Source organism: Podarcis filfolensis (assembly GCF_964270895.1).
Source record: "Podarcis filfolensis genome assembly, chromosome: 11".
Lineage (NCBI taxonomy): Eukaryota > Metazoa > Chordata > Lepidosauria > Squamata > Lacertidae > Podarcis > Podarcis filfolensis.
The window spans coordinates 17,530,006-17,555,320 of NC_139613.1; the positions used below are offsets into that span (position 1 = coordinate 17,530,006).

The 25,315-nt window shown below is 42.5% G+C and overlaps 1 protein-coding gene and 1 long non-coding RNA gene across 2 annotated transcripts in view; both read left to right on the forward strand.

The window, feature by feature from the left end:
* Positions 1-25,042, forward strand: part of WDR70 (WD repeat domain 70) — a 113,757-nt gene extending 88,715 nt beyond the window's left edge. Inside the window, exons 14-18 of the mRNA XM_083576163.1 lie at positions 13,065-13,165; positions 15,694-15,773; positions 17,126-17,242; positions 18,073-18,235; positions 24,740-25,042. Coding sequence (XP_083432289.1) covers positions 13,065-13,165; positions 15,694-15,773; positions 17,126-17,242; positions 18,073-18,235; positions 24,740-24,827 — 549 coding nt within the window. The 3' untranslated portion in view covers positions 24,828-25,042. The remainder of the gene's footprint in view (positions 1-13,064; positions 13,166-15,693; positions 15,774-17,125; positions 17,243-18,072; positions 18,236-24,739) is intronic.
* LOC310744724 lies at positions 1,304-9,397 on the forward strand. Its single transcript, XR_014539706.1, has 3 exons — positions 1,304-1,437; positions 1,805-8,198; positions 9,283-9,397. It is a non-coding gene; the product is annotated as an uncharacterized lncRNA (long non-coding RNA).
* Positions 25,043-25,315: the final 273 nt, after the last annotated feature.

Genomic DNA, 25,315 nt, shown 5'->3' on the forward strand with positions numbered 1-25,315 from the left:
CTATCTAGAAGGCACTTTGCCAGTGAAGTCTATTCTGAAGTGAAAAGGGCATGAAGAAAGCTAAGCCAAACCATGGCATATTATGAATGAGCAAACATGCAGGCTTCCATAGAGAAGATGACAACCACTTTGCTGCTCCTCTGGTCCTGTTGCTGCTGTGTGCTAAGCCATGGTCTGTCTCACTCCAGACAAACTATGAGTATGAGAGCCAGTGTGGTGTAGTGGTTAAGAGCGATAGACTCGTAATCTGGGGAACCGGGTTTGCTTCCCCGCTTCTCCACATGCAGCTGCTGGGTGACCTTGGGCCAGTCACACTTCTTTGTAGTCTCTTGGCCCGACTCACCTCACGGAGTGTTTGTTGTGGGGGAAGAAGGGAAAGGCGAATGTTAGCCGCTTTGAGACTCCTTCGGGTAGTGATAAAGTGGGATATCAAATCCAAAATCCATGAGCTATAAGCCAATGTTTGTTCTATGACTTACCATGTCTGTAGCTTGAACACCATCGTCATTGCATGACTGTGGTACAAATTCATAGTACTACTTGTAAGAAATGGCAAAAACCTGGTAAGCAGCCTTATATCAAGTCATGCCGCTGATAATAAGCTTTTACAGAGAATATTCTCATCTGTACCAAATAAGGTAACATTTGTTTCATAGGTCTTTTATTAGTTCAAAATACTTAGAGGCCAGGGCTCAGCCTCAGTTTTGAAGACAGTTTGCAATGTATAGTAAAAACCCACACAAGATGTTATCTCCTAAAACCAGAGTAATAAAAGCAGCAGCAACAACAACTGTTTGAAATTGCACTTAAAACCAGAAAAAGACACACTTAGAATGTCCTAAGCTCCAGTAAAAGGTGGCATAGATAAATGCTCTGGGATCCTTCTCTGCATGCTACCTCCAAGGGAGGTTGGAAGTGAAAGAACAGGCCTTTTCTGTTGTGGCCCCCTTTCTTTGAAATTCCCTCCCCAAGGAGGCCTGCTTGGTGCCAACTTGGTCATTGTTTTGATGCCAAGCAAAGCTGGTTTCCCCCCTCCCCCAGCCGCGATCAGTTGTTTGTGTTGTTTTGGTGTTCCATCTAAGATGGGGCTGGGGTGGTTATGTTATGGTACTGTATTTTTGAATATGTTTTCAGCATGTGTATGTGGTGTTACTCTGTTTTTACTTCGTGTAAATCCCAGTGCAAAAAATCCTGAAGGGAAGTGATCTTAATTAATCAGGCAAATAAAATGCAAGTACGTGACATTTCTTCAATCAGATACTTGATGGAGCATATATACATAAAATTCATATATCACTTGATTGTAGAAAACCTCAAAGCAGTTTACAAAAGATTAAGATCAAGAAAAATTCACAACCATACAGTACTTTAAAAGATCAAAAGTTAAAATACTAAAACAAATTAAAATTACCTCAACTTTTCTTGTAGTCATATACCGTATTTTTCGCCCTATAGGACGCACCGTCCCATAAGGCGCATCTAGTTTTTTTTGGGGGGGAATAAAGGGGAAAAAATTATTTTCCCCCCCAGACGCGGGGCTGGGGCGGGGGAAGCCCGAGCTTCCCCCGTCCCCAGCCCCCAGAACAGGCAACTCTCCGCAAGCCGCGGGAGCCCAGCGCCGGGCTCCCGTGCTTTGCAGAGAGCTGCGCAAAGCCTGGAGAGCGAGAGGGGTTGGTGCGCACCGACCCCTCTCGCTCTCCAGGCTTCAGCGAAAGCCTGCATTCGCCCCATAGGAGGCACACACATTTCCCCTTCATTTTTGGAGGGGAAAAAGTGCGTCCTATAGGGCGAAAAATATGGTAAGTTTATTATATAAGACCTACAGTTCCCAATGTTGCTGAATGAAGTTAAAATGTTCCCCATATTGTTGGTCCTAAGAGTTCGAAGGATAGTGTGTTTTACAAAAAAAAATCCTAAGACAGATACGCTGGTGTTTTTTCCTAGCCATGGAGCGTTTTAAAGCTGGTGACAGTATGTTCACAGCATTGTGGATAACTTTTCAACTCCCACCTTATTTATTGTAGTTGGCTAATTGCATAGGATGGGCTCCAAAGCAGCTTCACACTTGAGTTATTTGGTTTGTCCATTTCTAGGCAAAGGTTTAGCATAATATTTTAATGTGCAGACAGTCTGTCTATTCCACAGGGGTAACAATGGACATTCCTACTCATCTCAATGGACTAGTCATGCATTTTGGGAACAGAACGATGGTGGTATATTTTTTCCAGCCTTACATTACAAGTATTTTAAAACGAATCCATTTAAAATAAATTATTTTACAATCTTGGAAGTTTTGTATGCCAATGGGAGTTGGAAGAGTGACTGAAAAAAATCGTTTCTAGCCAGCTTTAGGACAGATAACAGCAGCATGGAAATGTTAGTTGTATGAAGTACAGAACATTAAAGTGCTGTTAGTTAAATTAATTATTCTTGTGCACATTTGTTCGATTTAAAGCTGTTGTCTACTCTGGAAGCAGTGCTGTTAACCACGTAAGAACAATTACTGTCCCTTACAAGATAATGTAAAACACGGATGGCATGCTGTGGCCAGTTGGATTAGAGCGCCCAAAATGCCTGACCTTTGGCCTTGTGGGTGGGGCTTATTGGAGCTGCAGTCCATCAACTGGAGGGCCACAAGCTCACCATTGCAGATGTAAAAGGTGCTGTTGAGAGGTTTTATTGGCTGACTGGAGAGACCAGCTGGTTCGTAATTGCTAATGTATATGGCCCATGTCACTGTGGTGTCCGGCCATGCCATTTTAGGGACTTACGACATCTGCTTTCTCGTTGCTGACTACGTCAGACTCAGCAGCACAACTGCCACAGTTTGGAAGTAAAGACAACCAGGGCAAAGGTATTGCTTGTAACTGGGCACCCTAGCACAATACTATTATTCTTGTTGTTGTTGTCGAAATTTATTTATTTATTCATTCATACATACATACATACATACATACATACATACCCTACCCATCTGACTGGGTTTCCCCAGCCAATCTTGGCAGTTCCCAACAGAATATTATTACAGTGGTATCTCGTTTCACGTACCGTCCCCCTTACAAATGCTTCAGGTTATGAGCTCCGCTAACCCGGAAGTAAATGCTCCCATTCCCGAACTTTGCCCTGGGATGTGAGCGGAAGTCGCACGCCGGCAGCAGCAGGAAGTGCCATTAGTGAAGGCGTGCCTCATGTTACGAGCGGTTTCGGGCTACAAATAGACCTCCGGAACAGATTAAGTTCGTAACTGGAGGTACCACTGTATTAATAATAATAATAATAAAGTGATAAAACATCAAATATTAAAAACTTCCCTAAACAGGGCTGCCTTCAGATGTCTTCTAAGAGTCAGGTAGTTATTTCCTTGACATCTGATAGGAGGGTGTTCCCATGTTCTTGGGAGCTGTAAACACGGACACACAGTTGACTTGAATGGGGAGTGAATGAGGGTTGGATATAAGAGGAGCCCAAGCCACAAATGTGTCAGTTGCACACTAGCAGAAGCTCACATTCTCTGCTGGAAGACATTCTACTCTATCCAGAAGATAAAAGAGTTAAGGGCAGGGGGAACAGTAGGGGTTCTAGGTGCCCAGAGAGGGGCTGCTGAGCTATGATTGGATCCTCTGCAGCACAGGAAGGAATGAATGAGACTTACTACTGTCTTCATGCAGAGCAGAGAAAGTTGTTTATTTGTATAAATGAATATACCTGTCCTCTTCCTGAATTGCTCAAAGCGCAGTCCATGTGATTATCTCATTTTAGGTTCACTGCAAACCTGTGAGATAAGATGCTCTCACAGACAGAAGCTTCTCAAAGGCCATGCAGTGATCTTAATAGCTGATTGGGGACTTGAATCTAATTTTCCCAATTCTGGACGAAACTTTTTGGTCAGCTTACTACACTGGCTGCAGGATTATGCCATGCCAGGGACTAACTGGAATTTCATCTGTGTTACAGCATGTCTTAGCACCTTTTAGGTACAATGTTTTATTTGCTTTCATTCATAACTTGCCCATTCCGCGGGCATTTTTTAAAAACCTGAATGTGTAGTATGTAAAAGTGAGGGCTGAATACATGTTTCCTATCATAAAATTACTATGAAATGTTAGGTTCTTTCAGGTTTTTTCAGCCCCTTGTAACCACTACAGCAGTATTAAATAGTGAAATACTATCATACTGGTATGCTTGTTTATGATTTTGATGCTGCAGTTTCTCTGAGGAGCATTAAATTCTGCGGCTAACATATGAAACGATTGTATGCAGTGTTAGTGAACATTCTAGTGCTCCTCAGACTTCCATAATCCATTGAGGCTCATTGTGCTGCCTGGAAGACTACTCCGGGAGGTTGAGGGATTTTCCTAAGCACAAGGGACTGCAGTGGGCAGGAAAACACCAGCCCATCTTGGAACATGCCTAAGGTGTTTCCAGGCATGCACAGGACTATTGGATCCCTGCCTATAAAAACAGTGTTTAAATCCAGAGTTCATTTACTGTCCTCCTGTTCACCCAAGGAAAGTTCAACGTGTGTATATGTGTATGTGTGTATATAAAGCAGAATGTCAATGCTTGATCATCGCTGTCAAAATGTCTCTTTACGTGTTCCGAGTCTTTGGCGCTTATCTCACTGCACGGGCAGCCAAGTGCAGCAAATCAGAACAGTCTTCTTCAAACAGGCCCCACCACATTGCCTCATCACCACTGAGGCAGCAAGCAAAATTGGCACTTGTGAGGCGAGCGTGTAAAGCCGAAATGTTTTCTTAGCAGCAGTTGTTGCTGACAGTTTTATGTCTTTCCGATCCATGGTGGAGACCTAAACTAGACATCTTAAACCATCAAACCAGTGCCAGATAAGCCACAGTGCTAATGGGTTTTTCCTTTTAAGAAAAACAAATGACTTATCAAAGACAGTAGGTATAGCCTGTTAGGGATAGGTAGAGCAGTCAAATGTGACAAAGTTCTTTGCTCCTAAGCTTCAAAGAGCCTATGTGTTCAGCCCCCCAAAGTTCAGGATTGTCATTAGGCCAAAGGTCTAGTGCTGCCTTTTCCTGACATCAGCATTCCTCCTTCCTTTGGTTTGGTCCGATCCCTGTTTTGTCTGGCAATGGCAGCTTGGGTGCTGTTTTTTTCAGATAGAGGAAGGCTTTTAGGTAGAGCTGGTGTACTTTTAGTCTCCATTTCACAAGTCTCTCCACAAAATTGTCATCCTCTCACAGCATCTTATCACTGTGTCCTCTCTGTGCTTGAAATGCAGGCTGATCCATACATAACACCAAGCCATGGTTTGCTTAACAGATCACCAGTTAACCATGAGCTGTCCATAGGCAATAAAAGAAACCATGGCGTCTTTCTTCTTAGTCTGGTTTCTTTTTCAGCTGCTCATGCCTGTAGCCCTTGTAGGTTGAGTATCTGGGGTGGGGTGGCCCAACAAACCATGGTTAAGGAAGGCGCTGAGTTTGCATGTAAAACCAAACCATAGTAAAACAAACAAGGGTTTGTAACCCAATAAATAAACTATGGCTTCAGATCACGTTTTGTTGGCAGTGAAGATGCTGGACAAGGCACATAACACATTATATGCAAACCAGTCCCCTGAAATCTACAGAAAACTTAAAGGAGGAAATTTGTGTACTGTTGGACATCTCTGCCAGACAGCATAGGTGCTTGTGTTGCTGGCAAGCAGAACAAAATAAACACCTAACGCAAAGACTTTTTCATCTGGCTGGAAACGCTTCTTAAATTAAAAATGTGTTCTGTTGTTTCCAACTGTATATGCATACATACCTCCACAAGTCAGCTATATTACTATCTTAAGGCTGCAAACCTATATCCACTTTTCAGGGTGTTCCCCACAGTACTTAATTCTGAGCACATAAATATAGGATTGCTCCGTAAGAGTGGTATACTACCCCCCCCTTACTGATAAATCTTGCTATATTCCAATTTCAGTCCAAGTTTTCATAGCTATCTCCCACTCTCCTCTCTTTGGCTTGGTTATCTTTCACCACTGGAACATTTCAGCCAATACTGACAGCAGGATGGAAGAGTGAGCAAATTTCATAATCCCTTTCCATCACATTTAGATTTTAAGGCCATCTGTAACGGAAAGGAGTCAAATAGAACAAACATGCTTTCTCCAAAATGCAGACTACTGCAGCTGAAAAAAAGCCTCAGGCCTTTGCTTCTTGGCTCATAGCCTAAGCCTAAGGCAAGTGTGGCTGTCATATGACATCACCAGTAGGTTTTTTTAAAAAATAAAAAACAACAACGTGTTTAGTATAGACTTCAGCCAAATGTGAATGGACATATTTTTTTAAAAAAATCACTTCAAAGCCAGTTAATCCAACTTCTTTAAGCAGATGACAAGTTCCGCATGTATGACTACAACTATTAGTTAAGTTTATAAATTCAGTTAATTCTCAACTTATTTCTCATTGTAGAGATTTAACAGATTATCCTCTTCCAAATTCTCGCTGTAGATTTTTTTACCATGAGTAGTCTAGACTCGAGTTCTGGGTGATGTTTTCTTTTTAGGGTAGAGTTTGCCACCAGATTCTCCCAGATGTCAGCCTTGAACAATACTGGGCTGGACAAACAAGCATAGCTGTCAACTTTCAGATTTGAAAATAAGGGATCAGCAGCCTCACCTGTCCCGGGGACAGTCTACGGGATATCTAACAATCCGGGATAGCAGCGGGAAACGGTGCTGAAATAAGGGAATTTCCCGCAAAAAAAAGGCAAGGTTGACAGCTATGCAGACAAGGAAAGAGAAAATGAGCACAAGACTCATTCCTGTAGTACCATTCTATATCCCAGTATTAAATGTGAACTGATACAGTGTCTTTTATTAAACCAATTTCTCTTTAAAATTATTGAAGCAAGTTTTTTTCATTTAATGAAAACTGTCAGTCTTCATTCTTAAGAATCATTTTTTCCTGCAATGCTAGGTGATGTTTAACAAGCGTTCTTGCCTCTGCTGTAGAACTATGAAGGGTTAGTAGTGCTCTTTAACTCTTTAACTCCCATAATCCTGGCTGTTGACTTTCCTAGGTGGGGTTGATCAGTGTTGGAGGCCAAGAATATCTGGAGGCATATCCCTAGGGGGAAAAACCAGTGGCAAGTTACAGTAGGTACTTTGACCTAGTTTTCACAAACGGGCAGAGATCAACCTGTGCATGGACTGTACCAATTCAGATTGGAAGTGGGACTTTGGTGATCAGCATGCACCTCCACTTTCTTCTCTCCGCCTCCCCAAATCTCTGCATTTTGGAAACTGTGGAGATAGCTAGAAGACATAGTGAAAGCCTTTTCCCCGACTTGCTAGTTTTCTGCATTCAGGGATTCAAAAAGAGAAGAGAAACATTGAAACATGTGGAATGGTACAATCCTCTGCCCATCTGTGAGAACTAAGCCTCTGTTAATTGGATTATAAAAGGTTCCTCCTTGCCAGTAGGAGTCAACTTACAAAAGTCCTTCTTGAGACAAGGCAGTAAAAGAGAGAACTATTCCCTTTGGGAATGTAATGATGAAGCATAAAAATGCCCTGCATTTTACAGGCTTGTCAGTCCAATAAAAGGTATCATCTTGCTTGTTTTACAGGCTTATCCTTCTGTGGGAGCAACACATCTCTTGAGACCCTTTTATACAGTGAAGGCCAAACTATTTGGTATTTTAACATGGAGCCACATTATCATTCAAATAACTTAACTTCCACTGATGGGTGATGCTCCCATGGGATGAAAATGCTATTGGACTATACATGAAGGAAGTTGCAAAAGTCAATACACGTGGGAGATTTCCAATTAGTTTTATCCTTCCAGCAGCAGCTCCCTGTATGTAATGTCCAGAAGGTCTTCTGGGGTTGCTTTTTGAAGGGTGCCAGGGGAATATTGCCAGATGGGGAAGATGCAGCCCTTTAGATCAGCTTTCTCCAAGCTGGTGCCCTTCAGATACTTTGGACTACAGCCCCATAAGCCCCAGCTAGCACAACTATGGCTTGGGTAATAATAATAATAAATTTTATTTATACCCCCCCTCCCCGGCCAGAGCCGGGCTCAGGGCGGCTAACGCCAGTAAAATTACAGTAAGAACATAATAGGGGGGAAAAAACCAATTTAAAATACAGGTTAAAATGCAATTTAAAATGCAGCCTCATTTTAAAAGTAGCCCATAGATCACAACCATAAGGGGAGGGAAACATAAGGGTCAGACTGAGTCCAAACCAAAGGCCAGGCGGAACAGCTCTGTCTTGCAGGCCCTGCGGAAAGATGTCAAGTCCTGCAGGGCCCTAGTCTCTTGTGACAGAATGTTCCAGCAAGTCGGGGCCAGTACTGAAAAGGGCCTGGCCCTAGTTGAGACCAATCTAACCACCTTGCGGCTTGGGACCTCCAAAATGTTGTCATTTGTGGACCTTAAGGTACTCTGCGGGGCATACCAGGAGAGGCGGTCCCATAGGTATGTGGTAGCAAGCTAATAGACACAAATGAGCACAGAACCTATGCTCTGTGGTAGCATATGATGCCTTTCTAAAACATGGCAGGAGAATCACAAAAATCCAGTACATTTTGCATAGAGAAGCATGTGCATATTGCTTGCATAGTGGGTTAGATCAGGTACAGTAGAGGTACAATATTTCTTTCTCTTAAACAGCTGGGTAGTATTCAGAAACTAGCTAGCAAAGTGTTTGGGGTTGTTACTGGATTCCGCCATTGTTAAACTGGGAAACACTTGTGGCTGGGGCTGCTTCAAGATGAAGGGTTAGCAGAATTGATACTGGCGCAACTGCCATTGTTGTAATAGCTACCCACTCTGTCAGCAGTTAGTACCTCCTTCCTGCAAATTGGGGTGGAGAACCCTTTTCACCTGGAGGGCTGCATTTCCTTCTGGGCAACCATTCGAGGGCCACATGCTAATTGCAGTAGGCTAGTTTTGACACACACTTAACAGATTTCTCCCTGTCCTCCATCCACAGGAGCAAAAGACATTACCAAAGGGCACATTATAGCCAGGCAAAGACACACAAAGCAAGGCCAGAGAAGAGTGTGGCCTGAGAGAGTTCTGAGGGCCAGAGAGAGATGTCTGGAGAGTCGTGCTTCACCCCCAGCAATGAAGCTCCCTTTTGCTCCTTTCAGGAGCTGGAATTGTCCTCATTCACAATCCCCAGAATATTTTATAGTATTAGAGCTATATTAGGAAACAGTCAATCCATGTATGTTTGAAGCACAACAGTAGTGTCTTTTATACTATGAGAGGAAATGGTAAAAGGGCACTTTTAAACCACTGGAAAAGCACAGCAATAATCTGCTTTAAGGAAATCTGTAATAGCGTTCTGACAATAGAATTTTACACTGCATCTTCAGGTATAGCTAATACTTACCGTTTCTGAGTTCCAAATTTGCAGAGCCGCAAACTAACGAGTGGGGCCAGAGGGTTAACCAAATGTTTTGCGCTGGTTTATGCAAAACACTATAAATCTTCCCCCAGTTGATTTTGTACAAGAAGGAAAATCTGATTGCAGAAGTGCCTCGGATCCTGTGACTTGCTTTTAATTACAGTGCTTACAATTCTGACTCAGCTCATTTGTCTCTTGGGTGCAGTTGAAATTCAAACATCAGCTGCCTCATTTGCAGCATTATTACAGAACTCCCAAGTAAAAAGGAAGTAAAGCATTTCACTCTTCCTAACACACTGCTATGGGCTTAAATGGAGTACAGATTCGAGATTGTAATTTATTTGTTGTTTAAATTTATGACTCGCTTCACATGAGACATCAGGAAGTGATTTACAGTATAATAATATATGTAAAAAAGATAGATGGATGGATGGGTAGGTAGGTAGATATTTAAAACAATTGCATACATTAAACTTTTTCTAGAAAACACATAAAAACACTTGGAAACAACAATAGCACATACATAAAATCAATTTTAATCCAAAACAGTATCCAGTTGGGATGGAGATTTTACCAGGTTAGTTGAAAGAGGAACATCTTTCGTATGCACCAAAAATACAACAGAGATCTCCAGGATGCCTTCTGTAGAACACGGTGATCTGTTTTGTCTGTAGGGACTAAGGCAATATTTCTCATCACAAGCTATATGGGGCTTTGTACAACAGTACCAGCACTTTGAACCTAGTCTGGGACCTGATTGGCAGCCAGTGCAATTCTTTCAACCATTGCGCAATACAGTGGCAACATTTCGCCCCAGTGAGCAGTCAGTTCACTACAGGGCTGCCTCAAGTGCAGCTCCACTTACAGCACATTGGAGTAATCCAATCTGGAGGTTATCAGTCCATGGACAAGAGTGGTCAGGCTATTGCCATCCAGAAATGAGCATAGCAGTCTTACCAACTGCAGGCACTCCTGAGGTCATCTGGGCCTCTAGTGACAGAGATGGGTCCTGGTGCACTTCCAGACTACAAACCTGCTCCTTCAGGGGGAATACAACCCCACCAAAAGCAGGCAATTGGCCAACTGTCCAGTAAACAAACAGAAATGGGAGGTCTTTCTACCAGTTCCTGTTAATTCTGTTACCATAAGATGCCTCACTAAAATACATTGAATAACATCAATGAACTGACGACACCTAGCTCTGTGTTTTTAACTTTTTATGAAGTCCGGGAACACTGATCTGGTTTTAAACCTGTGCCTGGTAGCTGTATTTATCTGGAAGCGGGTGTTAAGGGAGGCTTTGCAGTGGTAGAAAAGGCTGGTCACTTCACAGCAATTCTTAATCACCATGGGCAAACCAGGAAAGGGACCATTTGCAAGACTACAGTACAGTGGTACCTCGGGTTACATACGCTTCAGGTTACATACACTTCAGGTTACAGACTCCGCTAACCCAGAAATAGTACCTCGAGTTAAGAATTTTGCTTCAGGATGAGAACAGAAATCGTGCTCCGGCGGCACGGCAGCAGCAGGAGGCCCCATTAGCTAAAGTGGTGCTTCAGGTTAAGAACAGTTTCAGGTTAAGAACAGACCTCCAGAACGAATTAAGTACTTAACCCGAGGTACCACTGTACATATTAAGAAAAGGCACACTTTCCTTTTTTGCATTTCCTAATGTTCCATTTTATTTTATTAGAATATTTGCATCCCACACTTTCAGGCAGGAAGCGCTACATACCTGAAATCCCAGTGCACGTCTAAAGAAACAGCCACACATTGAACAACAGTGTTGTTCAATGAGTTGCAAGCAGAAGCAACCGTTTTAGGCTCAAGAGGTCCACAATTTCTCTTGTTGTGCTTGCAGTGGAAAGTGTTCCACCAGCCCAAGCTTCCTCCTCGCTTTGGAGATGGAGAGGTGCAGGGATTGTGGAGGACATCAGAGTGGGTGGTGCAACTGTGGGAATGATCCTTGCCCCCTTCATGGATGAGAGGAAGGCTGGAGTTATTGGTGGTGCACTTCAGAGATGCTCAGAAGCATAGTGTTGTAAACTGCAAACAACAAGCTTCCTCCTGATCTTGGAACTGGAGACAGAAGCTGGAAATTTTCTTCAGGTTGCATGAGGCCTTATGAGAATAGTTTTGTCCCTTTTTTGGTTTGAAGCTGGGGAGGAGAGGCTTGGTATGGTGTTCTTCCTGTGCCTCTGAAGTGCTTTAAGTGCGCTAACTTCAGAAGTGCAACATGATTCCAGAAACGATGTCACCACAACCGTCTCAAGCTCAAAATTAGGGAGGGAACCAGAGGATTGTCTCTGATTTTACGCTGCAAATCCAAGAGGCAGTGCATGTTGAGAGGCAAGAGCCATCCCTACCCTTTGGGGAAGGGGCAAGTGTCAGGAAACAACACAATTGGGGTTTGCCAACAGGGCTGCCCAAAATGTGTAGAACCCTTTTAGGTAATTAATAATAGTGTCCATGCAATAAGTCTTCGTACTGAGTATAATTACATCATTAAAGCAAAGCCATTAAAGCAAAGCAGCATGGGACTGGAAGAATGAGAACTCTGTCTAAAGCAGATATCCCTATACTTCAGACATTCCCAGCAGATTCTTTCATGAGTGCCCAGTTGCATACACAGATTAGGCTTTACTACTCCAAATTTTGAAGAATCTTAGATAGGATAGCAAAAGCTGTTCTCTAATGTTACTTTTTTTTAATTTTTAACAAGCATATTTTAGCTGACCTAATTATGCACATAAATAGTTTCTGGGAGAATATTAACAGAGAACTATTTCCATTTTTTTAAAAAAAATGTTTTTATTGAATTTCCAAATTAACAAATACAAGAGAGAGAAAACAGATTTCTTGAACATACACAAACAAGAGTAAACAGAAATAATTGGGATCTAGGAATTCATCCATTTCATGTCTATTTCCTTATTGTTATATATTATGTCTAAATTAATTTACTTTGCTGTACATGCAAGCAAATGAACCATATTTAACATTCAAACAAACTAGAAATGAGGTCAAAATTGGGGAAAGGTAGAATTGTTGGCCAAATGGTTTAGAAATTGGCAATATGATATGCCTACAGAGTCCCTTTGGTCTACAAAGTGGGAATCCTATAACAGAATGCCTTAAAAGGCTCCAAAGTCGTATTAAATTTAATTTAGGCTTCCCAGTTAGAATAAAATTGTATTTTATGCTCCCTTATTAAATAGGTTATGTGGCTTTTACAATTTAACGTGTTACCCTAAATTTGGGAGCCCCCTTTTCCTTTCCATCTGGCACAAGATCACGGTTAGTGGTGCATATTGTATTTCCAAATGGTATGCTTGCTTACTACTGCTGGTTTAGGAATTTCCTATCTTGCAGAGGGAAAAAAGGATCCCTTGGAGGGGAGGGGTTGTTTTATACTTTTATTTGCCACCTGAACAGCAGTTGCTGTGGAAGTATGTAGTATGGTGTAGAAGTAAGTAAGTAAATGATCATTGGTTTCTACACATGTAATTGACTGAGTCTTTGTGGCTTAAGGGTCTCGTGCACCTCTTGAGTATTACCTGAAGATAAAGATAGGTGAAATGTGATAAAATAAAAGGGAAGCTCCCCCTAAAACTAGGTATTGCCCTGGGTTTCAGAACTAAAAAATTACTAACCAAGAGCTCATGTTACTTTTCAGAGTGTTGTCCGTTGTCTCTGGCATCCGAAGCTGAATCAAATCATGGTTGGTACAGGGAATGGATTGGCTAAAGTATACTATGACCCCTTCAAGAGTCAAAGGTATTTAATTAATTGCATCTGAACCTTATTTCTTAAAATGTATAAATGCTTGTTTAGATGTGAGATTTCTTTGAATTCACTGTTTCTTAAAAGGCGAGGAGCGGGGAATGGTAGCTTGTGTTTTCCTGTTTTCCTTTTTTTGTATATTTATTTGTTCAGTTTTACATATAAAGGAAAACCAACAGTCCCAGATGACTGGGAGTCGTGGTCAAAAAGATAATTACAAATCATTTTCGGTAGTTTGTGTTTTCAAACTAGCCGTGTTTCCCATTGGAACTTAGTATTGCCTCTTTTAAAATTTCTGGAATCCCGTTTCTGAAATGTTGCACCGCTGACACATTGTGGCTGCTCCAATTCAACGATCCCAACTTTATAAACTATGGTTTATTAAGCTGAGAATGAGTATCGTGCGCATGCATTCCCTATGCACTCCTCCTGTCTCAAGCTGGCTTCAGTGCTTGTATCTTGGTTACTTTAAACAAGAGTTTTCCATTATGAAATTGAAAACTGTGGTTTAATCTTGGACTCCAAACCATGATACGAAACCAGGATGTTTACAGTCTGATGCTGTCTCTGAGGAGGCCCTCCTGGAGACCTCATTGCTATCATTTAGGCGCCAGACAAAAATTCCTGTTTTCCCAAAGCTTTTTAAGAGCTGCTAATGTGAGCATTTAAAAGAAAAAAGAAAAAAAAATTTAGAGCTGTTTTGATTTTCCTGTCTAAATAGGCTGCTGCTGTTTTAGTTTGCCATATTAGTTTGTGTGCTTTATTTAATTATTTTTATCATTACTCTTAAATTGTATTTTTGTTTTGTATCTTGCACCTCTGTTGGCCACCATGGGAACATGCATTTATGTTGAAGGCGCAGGGTATAAATTACGTAAATAGATTTCCATGAGTTATAAAAGAATTGCAAGAGGGTGCAAAGCATTTTGATACACCCTTTATTTGTCTACTTAATATTTAACTAAATAAACTTACTCAGTGGATTTAGGCTAAGCAGCAAGTGCTCCCAGTTTGCATGTTTGTGATCTACATATGCAGCTGTGCTCTTACTCAAGAAGACATTAAGGAAACATGGGCAAATTCCTGTTCTTTCCCACTGTTTTGGCAGCCTCTTCTCATTAGCTTTGCATCAAAAGGGCAGTAAACGTGAAAGTGAAAAATAGAAGGTTCAGTTGATTTCCCCCCTACTACTCTTTCCTCCTTTTAGTGTAAATTTTTAATATCCTCCCTGATCCTGGACAGAAAGGTCTGCCTACAAAGCCTTACTGACATCCCTTAGTCCTGTCCCCTCTAGCAACCACAAAAATAAGTTTTTATTTGCCCAGCTGCTGCTTTGCAACCCAGACTGCAAAATAAAAATAAAAATAAAAAATGTTTTCTCCAGCATAACGGACAGCCCCCTTTAACGACCTGAACTTTATGGGTCGAAAGGAACCTGCTTCTACAATAAGCCTGACTGAAGATACAAATATAACCCAACTTCATAGCCTCTAGCGTTGTCTCACATATGTGACTCTGCAAGCCAGACACCCAGCCGTCCTTTGTTCTTACAAGGATTATATATCGTTCTACTTTAGGGATAAAAGGGACGCGGGTGGCGTTGTGGGTTAAACCACAGAGCCTAGGACTTGCCGATCAGAAGGTCGACGGTTCGAATCCCCGCAACGGGGTGAGCTCCCGTTGCTCGGTCCCTGCTCCTGCCAACCTAGCAGTTCCAAAGCACGTCAAAGTGCAAGTAGATAAATAGGTACCGCTCCGGCGGGAAGGTAAACAGCGTTTCCGTGCGCTGCTCTGGTTCACCAGAAGCTGCTTAGTCATGCTGGCCACATGATCTGGAAGCTGTACGCCGGCTCCCTCGGCCAATAAAGTGAGATGAGCGCCGCAACCCCAGAGTCGGCCACGACTGGACCTAATAGTCAGGGGTCCCTTTACCTTTACTTTAGGGATAGGACACTTGCGGCCCTCCAGTGTTGCTGGTGCTCAACAATTACCACCAGCGCCAGCCAGCATGGCCAAAGGTCAGGGATGGTGAGCACATCCAAACAGCCACAGATCCAGATCACACACACACACACACACACACACACACACAGAGAGAGAGAGAGAGAGAGAGAGAGAGAGAGAGAAAGAGAGAGGGAGAGACTACAACTAACAATAAGATGACTGCACATCCATGTATTTACATGGAGGAAGGGAGAGATGAAAAGGAACAGAGAGTTGATAGATGCTTTACCCTGGCCGTTCTCCACCTGCAGTGGGGTGAGCCTAAAGGAGGAGATTCAAGAGGGTTTTAGGCAGACACATTACCTCAAAATACTGATTTAAGATCAAAGCACAATTCATTTTGTGACAAAAATTTTGCCACTGATATTTAGGAGGGGAAAGTCCCAGTGGGGACTTGCTTCCAAGTAAACGTATATTACGATTGTCCTGTAAAAACAGCTTTTGAACTTCACCAGCATTTCTTTTCAACTCTTTGCATGCATGTTCTTGTACTATTATTCTTTTTTAATCCTCTCTAGGGGAGCAAAATTGTGTGTTGTAAAGACAAAAAGAAAAGAAAGGCAGGCTGAGACCCTCACGCAGGATTACATTATAACACGTAAGTAACTCTTAAAGTAACTGTTTATTTAAATACATCCTTTTAACTCTCTGTACATTATGGCTCAGATCTAGCGGACTACAGGGCCCTTCTTTAAAACCAGAATCCTGCCAATCAGCAGGAAGGAGTCAGGGAAGATTTAAATTGGCCACACTCCTCCTCAAAACCCAAATGTTGGCTCTTTAGCTTTTAAAGGGGGCTCTGGTCATTTGGTCCCAATGACAGGACTGAACAACAGAGCAGAGCAGCAACTTAGCCTGACATTCTTCAGTCTTTCTGAGAAGTGCTGATGGCTGTGCTATGAGCCCCATCCTCTAAGTGGGACTTAACCCCACCAGCAAAAGTGTATTGCCACTCTAGCAAAGTAAATTGTAAGTGGGAATCTCAGTTTTTCATCCTCCAGCTACTTAAGATGCATCATTTTCACCTGTGGAGATGAGGCATTGACTTTTCAAGGAGAGGCGTTTTACTTCATTATTCCTCAGGAAGCCTTCGTTCCACATATGGAAATGGTTTTTATAGTTAACCTCAAATGTTTTATGCAAAATTGTGTAGCTTGCCACTTGCCAGCAAAAGTTTGACTTTTCACGCTTCACGTAACGCGCAGATGTAAGAAATAACTGTTTATTCCTAAGGTTCTGAAGCCATCCAAAGCCAGAATGTACTTTTATTAAGGGTAATAAACTTAACAAAAGCTGAATTAGGCTGCATCGGCAACACTTGCGTATCAGATTTGTGCCCATGCATAACCATTCTGAGCGTTTCTGAACGCAAACGCCAGAGCTTTCTATCCCTTTATCTATGTAAGCAAGAGGAATTATCAAAGTTCAAGGGCATATTCCATCCAGACCAAAGCCCTCAAGGACAGCATGGAGCAGGGCTGGTAAAAGCTGGGGCCTGGGGAGAAGGGGGATGGCCTGGGATGGGGCTATTGCTAGGGAGAGTCTTAAAGGGCAGATAGAGAGTCCCCAGGCCTAAGGTTTCCACTCCTGAATTATGGGGAGATGTGGAGAACCAGACAGCAGGGCTTCTGTAATGTCTGGCTTTATTTTCTTTTAACTAACCATTTCACTTGCGCCTGAGCATACCTGCCAAGTTTGTATATAGAATTATCAAGCCATGTATGATTGTCCGTGCACAGGTGAGGAATCTGTGGCACTAGACTACAGCTCCTATCATCCTATCCTCTTGCTGCTAAACTACAGCTCCTATCATCCCTGGGCTTTTGACTATGCTGGTTCAGGCTGGTGAAAGTTGTTCAAGGTCATCTGGAGGACCAGAAGTTCCCTCCCCAACTTCTTTAAGTTCACTGTCTCTTAAGTAAAATAATAATAATATTATTATTATTTTAGCTCATGCACTTCCGATGTTTCGCGAACCACGCCAGCGGAGTACAAGAAAGCAGCTGGAAAAGGATAGACTGGATCCCATGAAATCTCACAAACCTGAACCTCCGGTAGCAGGACCAGGTAACCAGAATTTCTACAATTTGAAAGCAAAACATTGCTAAGGCCATTTGTGTGTTTCTTTGCGGGAGACTGAATCAGCCCTGTAACTCTGTTACAGGCTTGTAGATGCTGACGAAACTTCTCATTTGCGTGGATGTACAGTCATAAGGGACACGGGTGGCGCTGTGGGTTAAACCACAGAGCCTTGGGCTTGCTGATCAGAAGGTCGGCGGTTCGAATCCCCACAATGGGGTGAGCTCCCGTTGCTTGGTCCCAGCTCCTGCCAACCTAGCAGTTCAAAAGCACGCAGTGCAAGTAGATAAATAGGTTCCGCTCCGGCGGGAAGGTAAACGGCATTTCCGTGCGCTACTCTGGTTCGCCAGAAGCGGCTTAGTCATGCTGGCCACATGACCCAGAAGCTGTACGCAGTCTCCCTCGGCCAATAAAGCAAGATGAGCACCGCAACCCCAGAGTCGGTCACAACTGGACCTAATGGTCAGGGGTCCCTTTACCTTTACAGTCGTACCTTGGAAGTCAAACGGAATCTGTTCTGGAAGTCCGTTTGACTTCCAAAACGTTCGGAAACCAAAGTGCGGCTTCTGATTGGCTGCAGGAAGCTCCTGCAGCCAATCGGAAGCCAAGGAAGCCCTGTCGGACGTTCGGCTTCCAAAAATAGTTCGCAAGCCAGAACAATCACTTCTGGGTTTGCGACATTCAAGAGCCAAAATGTTCGACTGCTAAGCTGTTCGGAAACCAAGGTACGACTGTAGTTTTTCCTTCATCTTTTTCTGTTTGCTCTTTTTTTTCTTCCCTTGCCACTTTGCACATCTGTTCATTCTCTCCTATATTAGGTCGTGGTGGTCGTGTCGGAACTCATGGCGGGACTCTGTCTTCATATATAGTCAAGAATATTGCACTGGATAAAACCGATGATAGCAACCCCCGGGAGGCCATTTTACGGCACGCAAAGGAAGCAGAAGAAAGCCCATACTGGGTTGCTCCAGCATATTCTAAGTAAGGAAACTTTCTTAAGTGCGGGGTGGGGGGGGTGGGTAAAACCCATATACAGATATGCCTTAAAGCCCTGGTGAACTTGAACATAAGCAGAAGACCTGTTTAACGACACTATTCTCTGCCTCTTTTTTTGGAGTGTTGCCACTAATGCAGAAAACAGATAGGATGTCAGCTTTTTTTTTTTAAAGGAAGCTTAGTTTCTAACCCATCTGAATGCTACTTGAGTAAAATAGAATTAGAGCTTTAAAAAAAAATTGGTTTTTTTTAAAACCCACCCAGAAAGTTGTCTGTAGACAAACGCCGGCTCCCTCGGCCTGAAAGCGAGATGAGCATCGCAACCCCATAGTCGCCTTTGACTGGACTTAACCGTCCAGGGGTCATTTACCTTTTACGTATGTTATTTAATTTTTGCATAAACATGCCATTACTTTTGTAGATATGGGGATGTTGCAGAAATTAGGATGTTTGTGTTTTTCTCCCAGAACCGTACGCCACACCATGCTCACAAAGCACTGCATGGTTTTTACAGAAGCATGAATGACCAGTTGACTGAATTTGCTGCTTTTAAACTATTTCTCCCCTCTGTGACATGTCCAGCAATCTCTTCGTAAAAACAATGGGTTTTGCATTTGCTGGATTTCAACAAGGATTTGCTTTTCTTAGCCTTCTACGATGCCAGGTGCATAGCTAGTTCTGTATAAATAAATAATATATATGAATATTTACATATAAACACCTCAGACCATGGTGCCCCTTTAGTCTTTATCACTTTAAGTCCCTTTTTCATGGGTTCACCCCAAGGCACTGCTGCAATATTTAAAAGCCAGCGCCAGTATGGCCTGGACCAATCAAATGACTCCTTACCAGTTAGCCTGCCCTCAGCTTGACCCTGATTGGGTGATAAGAGCTCATCCAACGGTCGCCACCTATAGTGTGGTGCAGCTGTTAACTTTATAACTGTTGTGGATTGAGCTCATGTAAAGAGCTAAAGGATACTTATGAAAACCATTGCAATGGAAGCTGTTCATAAGGCCCAATCGTACTTTTCTTCCTGCTGCACTGGCTCCCGGTGGAGTACAGGATCAGGTTTAAGGTGCTGGTTTTAACCTTTAAAGCCCTATACGGCCTAGGACCCTCGTACCTACGGGACCGCCTCTCCTGGTATGCCCCACAAAGAAACCTACGGTCTGCAAATAAAAACATCCTGAAGGTCCCAGGCCTCAGAGAGGTTAGGCTGGCCTCAACTAGAGCCAGGGCCTTCTCGGCTGCGGCTCCAATCTGGTGGAACGCTCTGTCACAAGAGACTAGGGCCCTGCGGGACCTGACATCTTTCCGCAGGGCCTGCAAGACAGAGTTGTTCCACCAGGCCTTTGGTCAGGGCGCAGCCTGACTCCCTCCTCCGGCAACCTGCACAGAGTTTTGCTTAATGGTTGCCATCAATTGATTTTAATTAATTTTATAATGAAATATTTTTAGAATGTTGGTTTATTTGATTGTTTGATTATTTATTGTTGTTAGCCGCCCTGAGCCCGGCTTCGGCAGGGGAGGGCGGGATATAAATAAAAATTATTATTATTATTATTATTATTATTATTATTATTATTATTATTATTATTATTATTTCCTCTTGACTCTGCTTGAGTGCAGCCTTAACAAACTACAGTTCTCCGAATCTTCCGGGGGTGAAAATATGTTTTAAATGTACGGTGTGTACGCCACCTATATTTTGATAGTTTTATTGTGCCTGCTTCATTTCAAAATGTGTGGATTCTATTGGTATTTTTGATTTTAAAAATTACTATTTATTTAAAGCACTTGGACTAATAATAATAATAAATAAAATTTTATTTCTATCCCGCCCTCCCCAGTCAAAGCTGGGCTCAGAGCGGCTAACAACAGTAAAATAATACAACATTCTAAAATCATTTCATTATAAAATCAGTTCAAATCAAAAATAATAATAAAATTAACTAAGATGATGAGGCAGTCCGTACATTTTGTTAAATAGAAATAACAAATCCCCTCACTCAAGAACTAAGCTAGCAGATAACTCGGGCTTCAGTTATATACCCTCCTAAACTGAGTCGCCATGTATAGGATTGCACAGTTAATGAATAAGCCACCGAAGGGCAATTTGATTGACTTAGTAAGACTCTGTGTTTCCAGTAGTGAGGAACCGCTCACTTGCTCCAACAGACAGGACTATGCAAGTAAGGCTTGTATCTGCCATCCTCTGTGTGAGAAAAAGCCTCTCCCGGTTCAAGTCTTGCCGAGCTACAAGGAGCAGGCTGCCTCTAAGGACATTGCTGGTGCAGCTACTGTTTCTTACATGGGAGATAAAATGTACCAATGCCTTAATTTTCTTCTTGTTAAGAACGTCATTTGCACGTCCCCTTATCTGAAAAGCCGTGCGTCCATTTCATTCCATCGCATTAATAGAGATCCCTAGTGTGTGTTTGGTGTCGCAGCTTCCTCGATGATTAGATTTCATCCTTGACACCTGCAGTGCAATGAACATGAAAGTTTTAAAACGCAGAAGTAATTCAGAAGGCTCACTGTGCCCAGTGGGTGGCTCACATTACGGTTTCTTGTTAGGAGCGTAGCTGGGCGAGAAGTGGACAGGAGGCAAGCTGAGCACACTGCTCATGAACACATCAGATAGCAACATTGGGCGGGTGTGTGTATGCTGCTGTTGGAACAATAACTAGCAGATAGGATGTGCAGCCTCGTTGCGACAAAACTACCACGATTTCTTCATTGCAGAGTTCGTTTTAGGAGAATTTTGAAAAAGAAAATCAAACCACAGTAGCTAATCTCCCTGGTGTCCAGCTTATACAAATTACATGCAAGGAAAAGCGTAAGCAAAGTTTCTTATGGTCTTTCTTACGCACTTTTTTCAGCTGTTGTGGGTATTCACCAAGCCACACTTACTAATGGAGAAGACTTAATTCAAGATTTTGAATTAAGCCCAAGTGCCAAAACTTTAAGAGGTGTGAGGCAGTGGTGTAGGACTGATTCTCTTGTGATCTATTCCTCCCACAACTGAACCAAGTTGGTGAATTACAGTGGCAAAAAGAATCCATTTTGGGGATCATTAGTAATGGGATAAAAAATAAAACAGCCAATATCAAAAATGCCTTCATGTTAATCTATGGTGCAACCACACTTGGAATATAGTACACAGTTTTTGGTTGCTTGCATGTCAAAAACGATATTGTTTAGCACAAAGTGAGGAGAAGGGAGGGGCAGCAGTGAGCCATCTCACAGCTTCTCCCACATCTGTTAAATGTGTTTGAGAGATCCCTCCAATTACTTTTGCACTGACCCTTAATGAGAAAGCATGATCAGATTTTAAGGAATTTTTATCCTTACCTTTTTAATTGCCTTGTGTTTTGCTCATTTCTTAAAGTTTGGGCAGGGCACTAATAGTTCCACTTTTGTCGTTTCTGTTAGAAATTATGTGTAAATTCTGGAGAAAAGTCCCCTTTCCCCTATTCATAGCAGTAGCACCAAATTATTGAGCCATGGCTTTAATTGACAAAGGCTCCCCTGTAGGCTCACCGCCAAGAAAGTTGCGGTTTACCCTTGCGTATTAACTCTTAAGTAGCATAAGCAACTTTTCTTCACGTGGTCAGACCACTTGCCTGTAGCACATTTTCTTCTTCTTTGTGAATGAATGCTAAACCAAGTGAGCAGCAATAACCTATGGCTTTGAAACAACCCTAAAGCATCTGATCTGATTTCATCCTCTGAAATACTAGAGGAAGATGTGTGTGTTCTCTCACTCAGGTGTGATACAGCCTGCTGAAGCACTGCTCACATTTTCCATCTATGACAGGCCAAAAAGTAGACAGTGTGGACCAACTCATTCTTAGAAGTGTCGGCTAATAAGAATTGCAGCTCGATGTGTTTCGGAATCTAGGTTCCTTTTTCAGGAGCAATCACTCAAGTCCTACAGAGTTGCAGAAGCAGCTTACGCTAATTCTGCTCCTGATCTGGCACCATGAGAACAAATTTTTGCATTATTTTTGGTTTGTCTCCCTCCTTTTCTTTTTTGTTTGGGAGGAGGTGGCAGCAGGGTTGGTACCAGTGGTAGATCATCTTGGTGCCCTTGGTGTAGAACCCAAGGGGGAGGAAGAAGCTGCTCTATGACGAGTCAGATTATGGTCCAGCCAAATGGATCAAAGCTTTCTGTGCTGGCTCTTAGAGGTCATTAGTGGACATAATCTGGCAATATTGCACATCCTCTGCCCTGCCTAAGAGTTCTGAGATTTATCCTCTGTGCAGCAGTCTTGTTGTTTGCACAGATTGCATCCTGCAGAATAAACTGCACCCAGAAGCTTCCTTCTATGCCTGAACAGGCCTTGCTGAATCCGAGTGAAGGTCATTCATTACTGGGGCTCAGTATGTCAAGTTGGCTACAGGGCTTTTTTTCCTTTTTAATCGCAGCACTTACTTAGTTGTTTGAAAGCGGCAAGTGGTGAGTTTAGGGTGGGGTCCTTATCAAATCTGTTTGGCAAAAGCAGTCCTTAGCCAGAGAGAAAAGCACAGTCTCGGGCTCTTATTGTCCTTACAGACTGCCAAGGTAACTGAAACGACTTAGTACTTTATGTCCTTCTGATGTTGTAAAAATACTACTGCGCAAAAGCCAAAACAACACTAGCTTGCCTTTTATTAATTACATGCTGGAGTGTGTTCAGCAATGATGCAGTTTTGTAGTAACATTCTGCGCTGCTTGGAGATTCCTGACCAATTTTTAAGTGTGAAAATTAACTAAGCACTGGCTAAAATGGAAAACGTTTGTGGAATCAAAGTATTTAAAAAATAGTTTGCTGAGCATGTAATGTTTTCGTTGTTGTCGTCGTTTTCAAACATCCAGTGGTGACTTGGTGTAAATTTATTTATATGCTGGCAGTGTCTTGGTCCAACTTCCAATCCGTTGAGTTTTGTGTGCTGGGTACAATATGTGTTCATATGAAAATAGTTGTTTTCGTTTTCCGGCAGCTGCCAAAACGCAGTGCAATTAATGAGCACATGCCATGAGACGTGTGCACTGTTTCTAATGTGCACCTTTAACATGTATTTCCTTCTCTTCTCTTAACTGCATTCCAACGGGAAAGTCAACAGAGTTCAGCAGGCGACAAGTAGAAACTTCTCATTCAACCAGTAGTGCAACTTGCCCTGGGCAGACACTTGACCAGGGATGGGGAATCTAAGGCTCTCCAGAAGATGTTGGAGTTTCAACTCCCATCAGTCCCTGACATCATAACCAACAGGGATGAAAGGAACTGTAGTCCAGCTTCATCTGGAGAGCATCAGGTTGTTGTTGTTGTTGTTGTTGTTGTTGTTTAGTCGTTTAGTCGTGTCTGACTCTTCATGGACCAGAGCACGCCAGGCATTCCTGTCTTCCACTGCCTCCCGCAGTTTGGTCAAACTCATGCTGGTAGCTTCGCGAACACTATCCAACCATCTCAACCTCTGTCGTCCCCTTCTCCTTGTGCCCTCCATCTTTCCCAACATCAGGGTCTTTTCCAGGGAGTCTTCTCTTCTCATGAGGTGGCCAAAGTATTGGAGCCTCAGCTTCACGATCTGTCCTTCCAGTGAGCACTCAGGGCTGATTTCCTTCAGAATGGAGAGGTTTGATCTTCTTGCAGTCCATGGGACTATCAAGGGTCTCCTCCAGACCATAATTCAAAAGCATCAATTCTTCGGCGATCAGCCTTCTTTATGGTCCAGCTTTCACTTCCATACATCACTACTGGGAAAACCATAGCTTTTACTATATGGACCTTTGTTGGCAAGGTGATGTCTCTACTTTTTAAGATGCTGTCTAGGTTTGTCATTGCTTTTCTCCCAAGAAGCAGGCGTCTTTTAATTTCGTGGCTGCTGTCACCATCTGCAGTGATCATGGAGCCCAAGAAAGTAAAATCTCTCACTGCATCAGGTTAGCTAACCCTAAACTAGACTGAGGAAGTGTGGTATATCTTGGAAGCTTTATAGCAAGCATTGCAGTCGTATGTGTGATTGGCTGTCTGAGACCACCAGATTTCCAGGAAGACTCCAATCTGTATCATGACCCTAGAGTTAGATTCCCCTTTGCCAGGGGGTGAAGGACTCTGAATAAGAAGGGGAATTGTGAAGAGGGGCACCTCCAGAAGATGAGTCTGTGGTACCTGTGCCACTCCAGTTTCCCATCCCTGGCTGAGATAGTGAACAAACTTTAAAGAGCTGTCCCACAAAAATAAAAACCCTGGAAGACTGGAAAAATACCAGAGACTACAGTGCAATTAAATAACTTGAATGAGACACAAAATTGAAATGGGGCAGATTGCCGCTATCACACCACACAGCAGTACTGAAAGATCTTTGTTGGTTTGCAGCGTGTTTCCAGACTCCATTGAAAGCACTGGTTTTGGCCTCTGAAGCCCTGCATGGGTAAACACAAAGTTGTTAACTTCTGCAGAGCTCCTTTTTAATCGTCATTCTTCTTTAATATCTTTTTAGGACCCAGCCAAAAGCAGTTTTTGCAGAAGTAGAATCAGACGAAGATGAAACAGATGACAAGCCAGAGTGGAAAAAACGTAAAATTTGAAGAATTTAAATTGGAAGAGGCTCGCAAAGGATTTGGTTTCTTTTTCCTTATGCAAGAGCAGATTCCTGCAAGCAAAATTGCTTTCGCGCACAGGGCTATTTTCACCAATGTGAAAGACTATAATTGCCGTAAAGTGACATAGATTTGTTTAGCATTACATTTGCATTTTGTAAGGGAGCTGAGTTCATAAATAAAAGCTTATTTTTAAACTATGATTTCTTTAAAAGCCTATGTGGTGTTTTTTATATATATAAAAATACTTGACTAGATAATCCCTGTCTTGGGGGGGGGGGGGAAGGATGCAATAGTTTTTTTTCTTACCCTCATGTGACTTTTCAGGTGGTGTGACATATCGCCTAAAGACTACAGGGTATTTGTCATAGTGATAGTATCAGCTAGAACAATTTAAGTGGCCATCTTATACACACTTATCTGAGATAAAATCCGATTAATGGGGCTTGCCTTTGAGTAGATATGCATAGGATTAC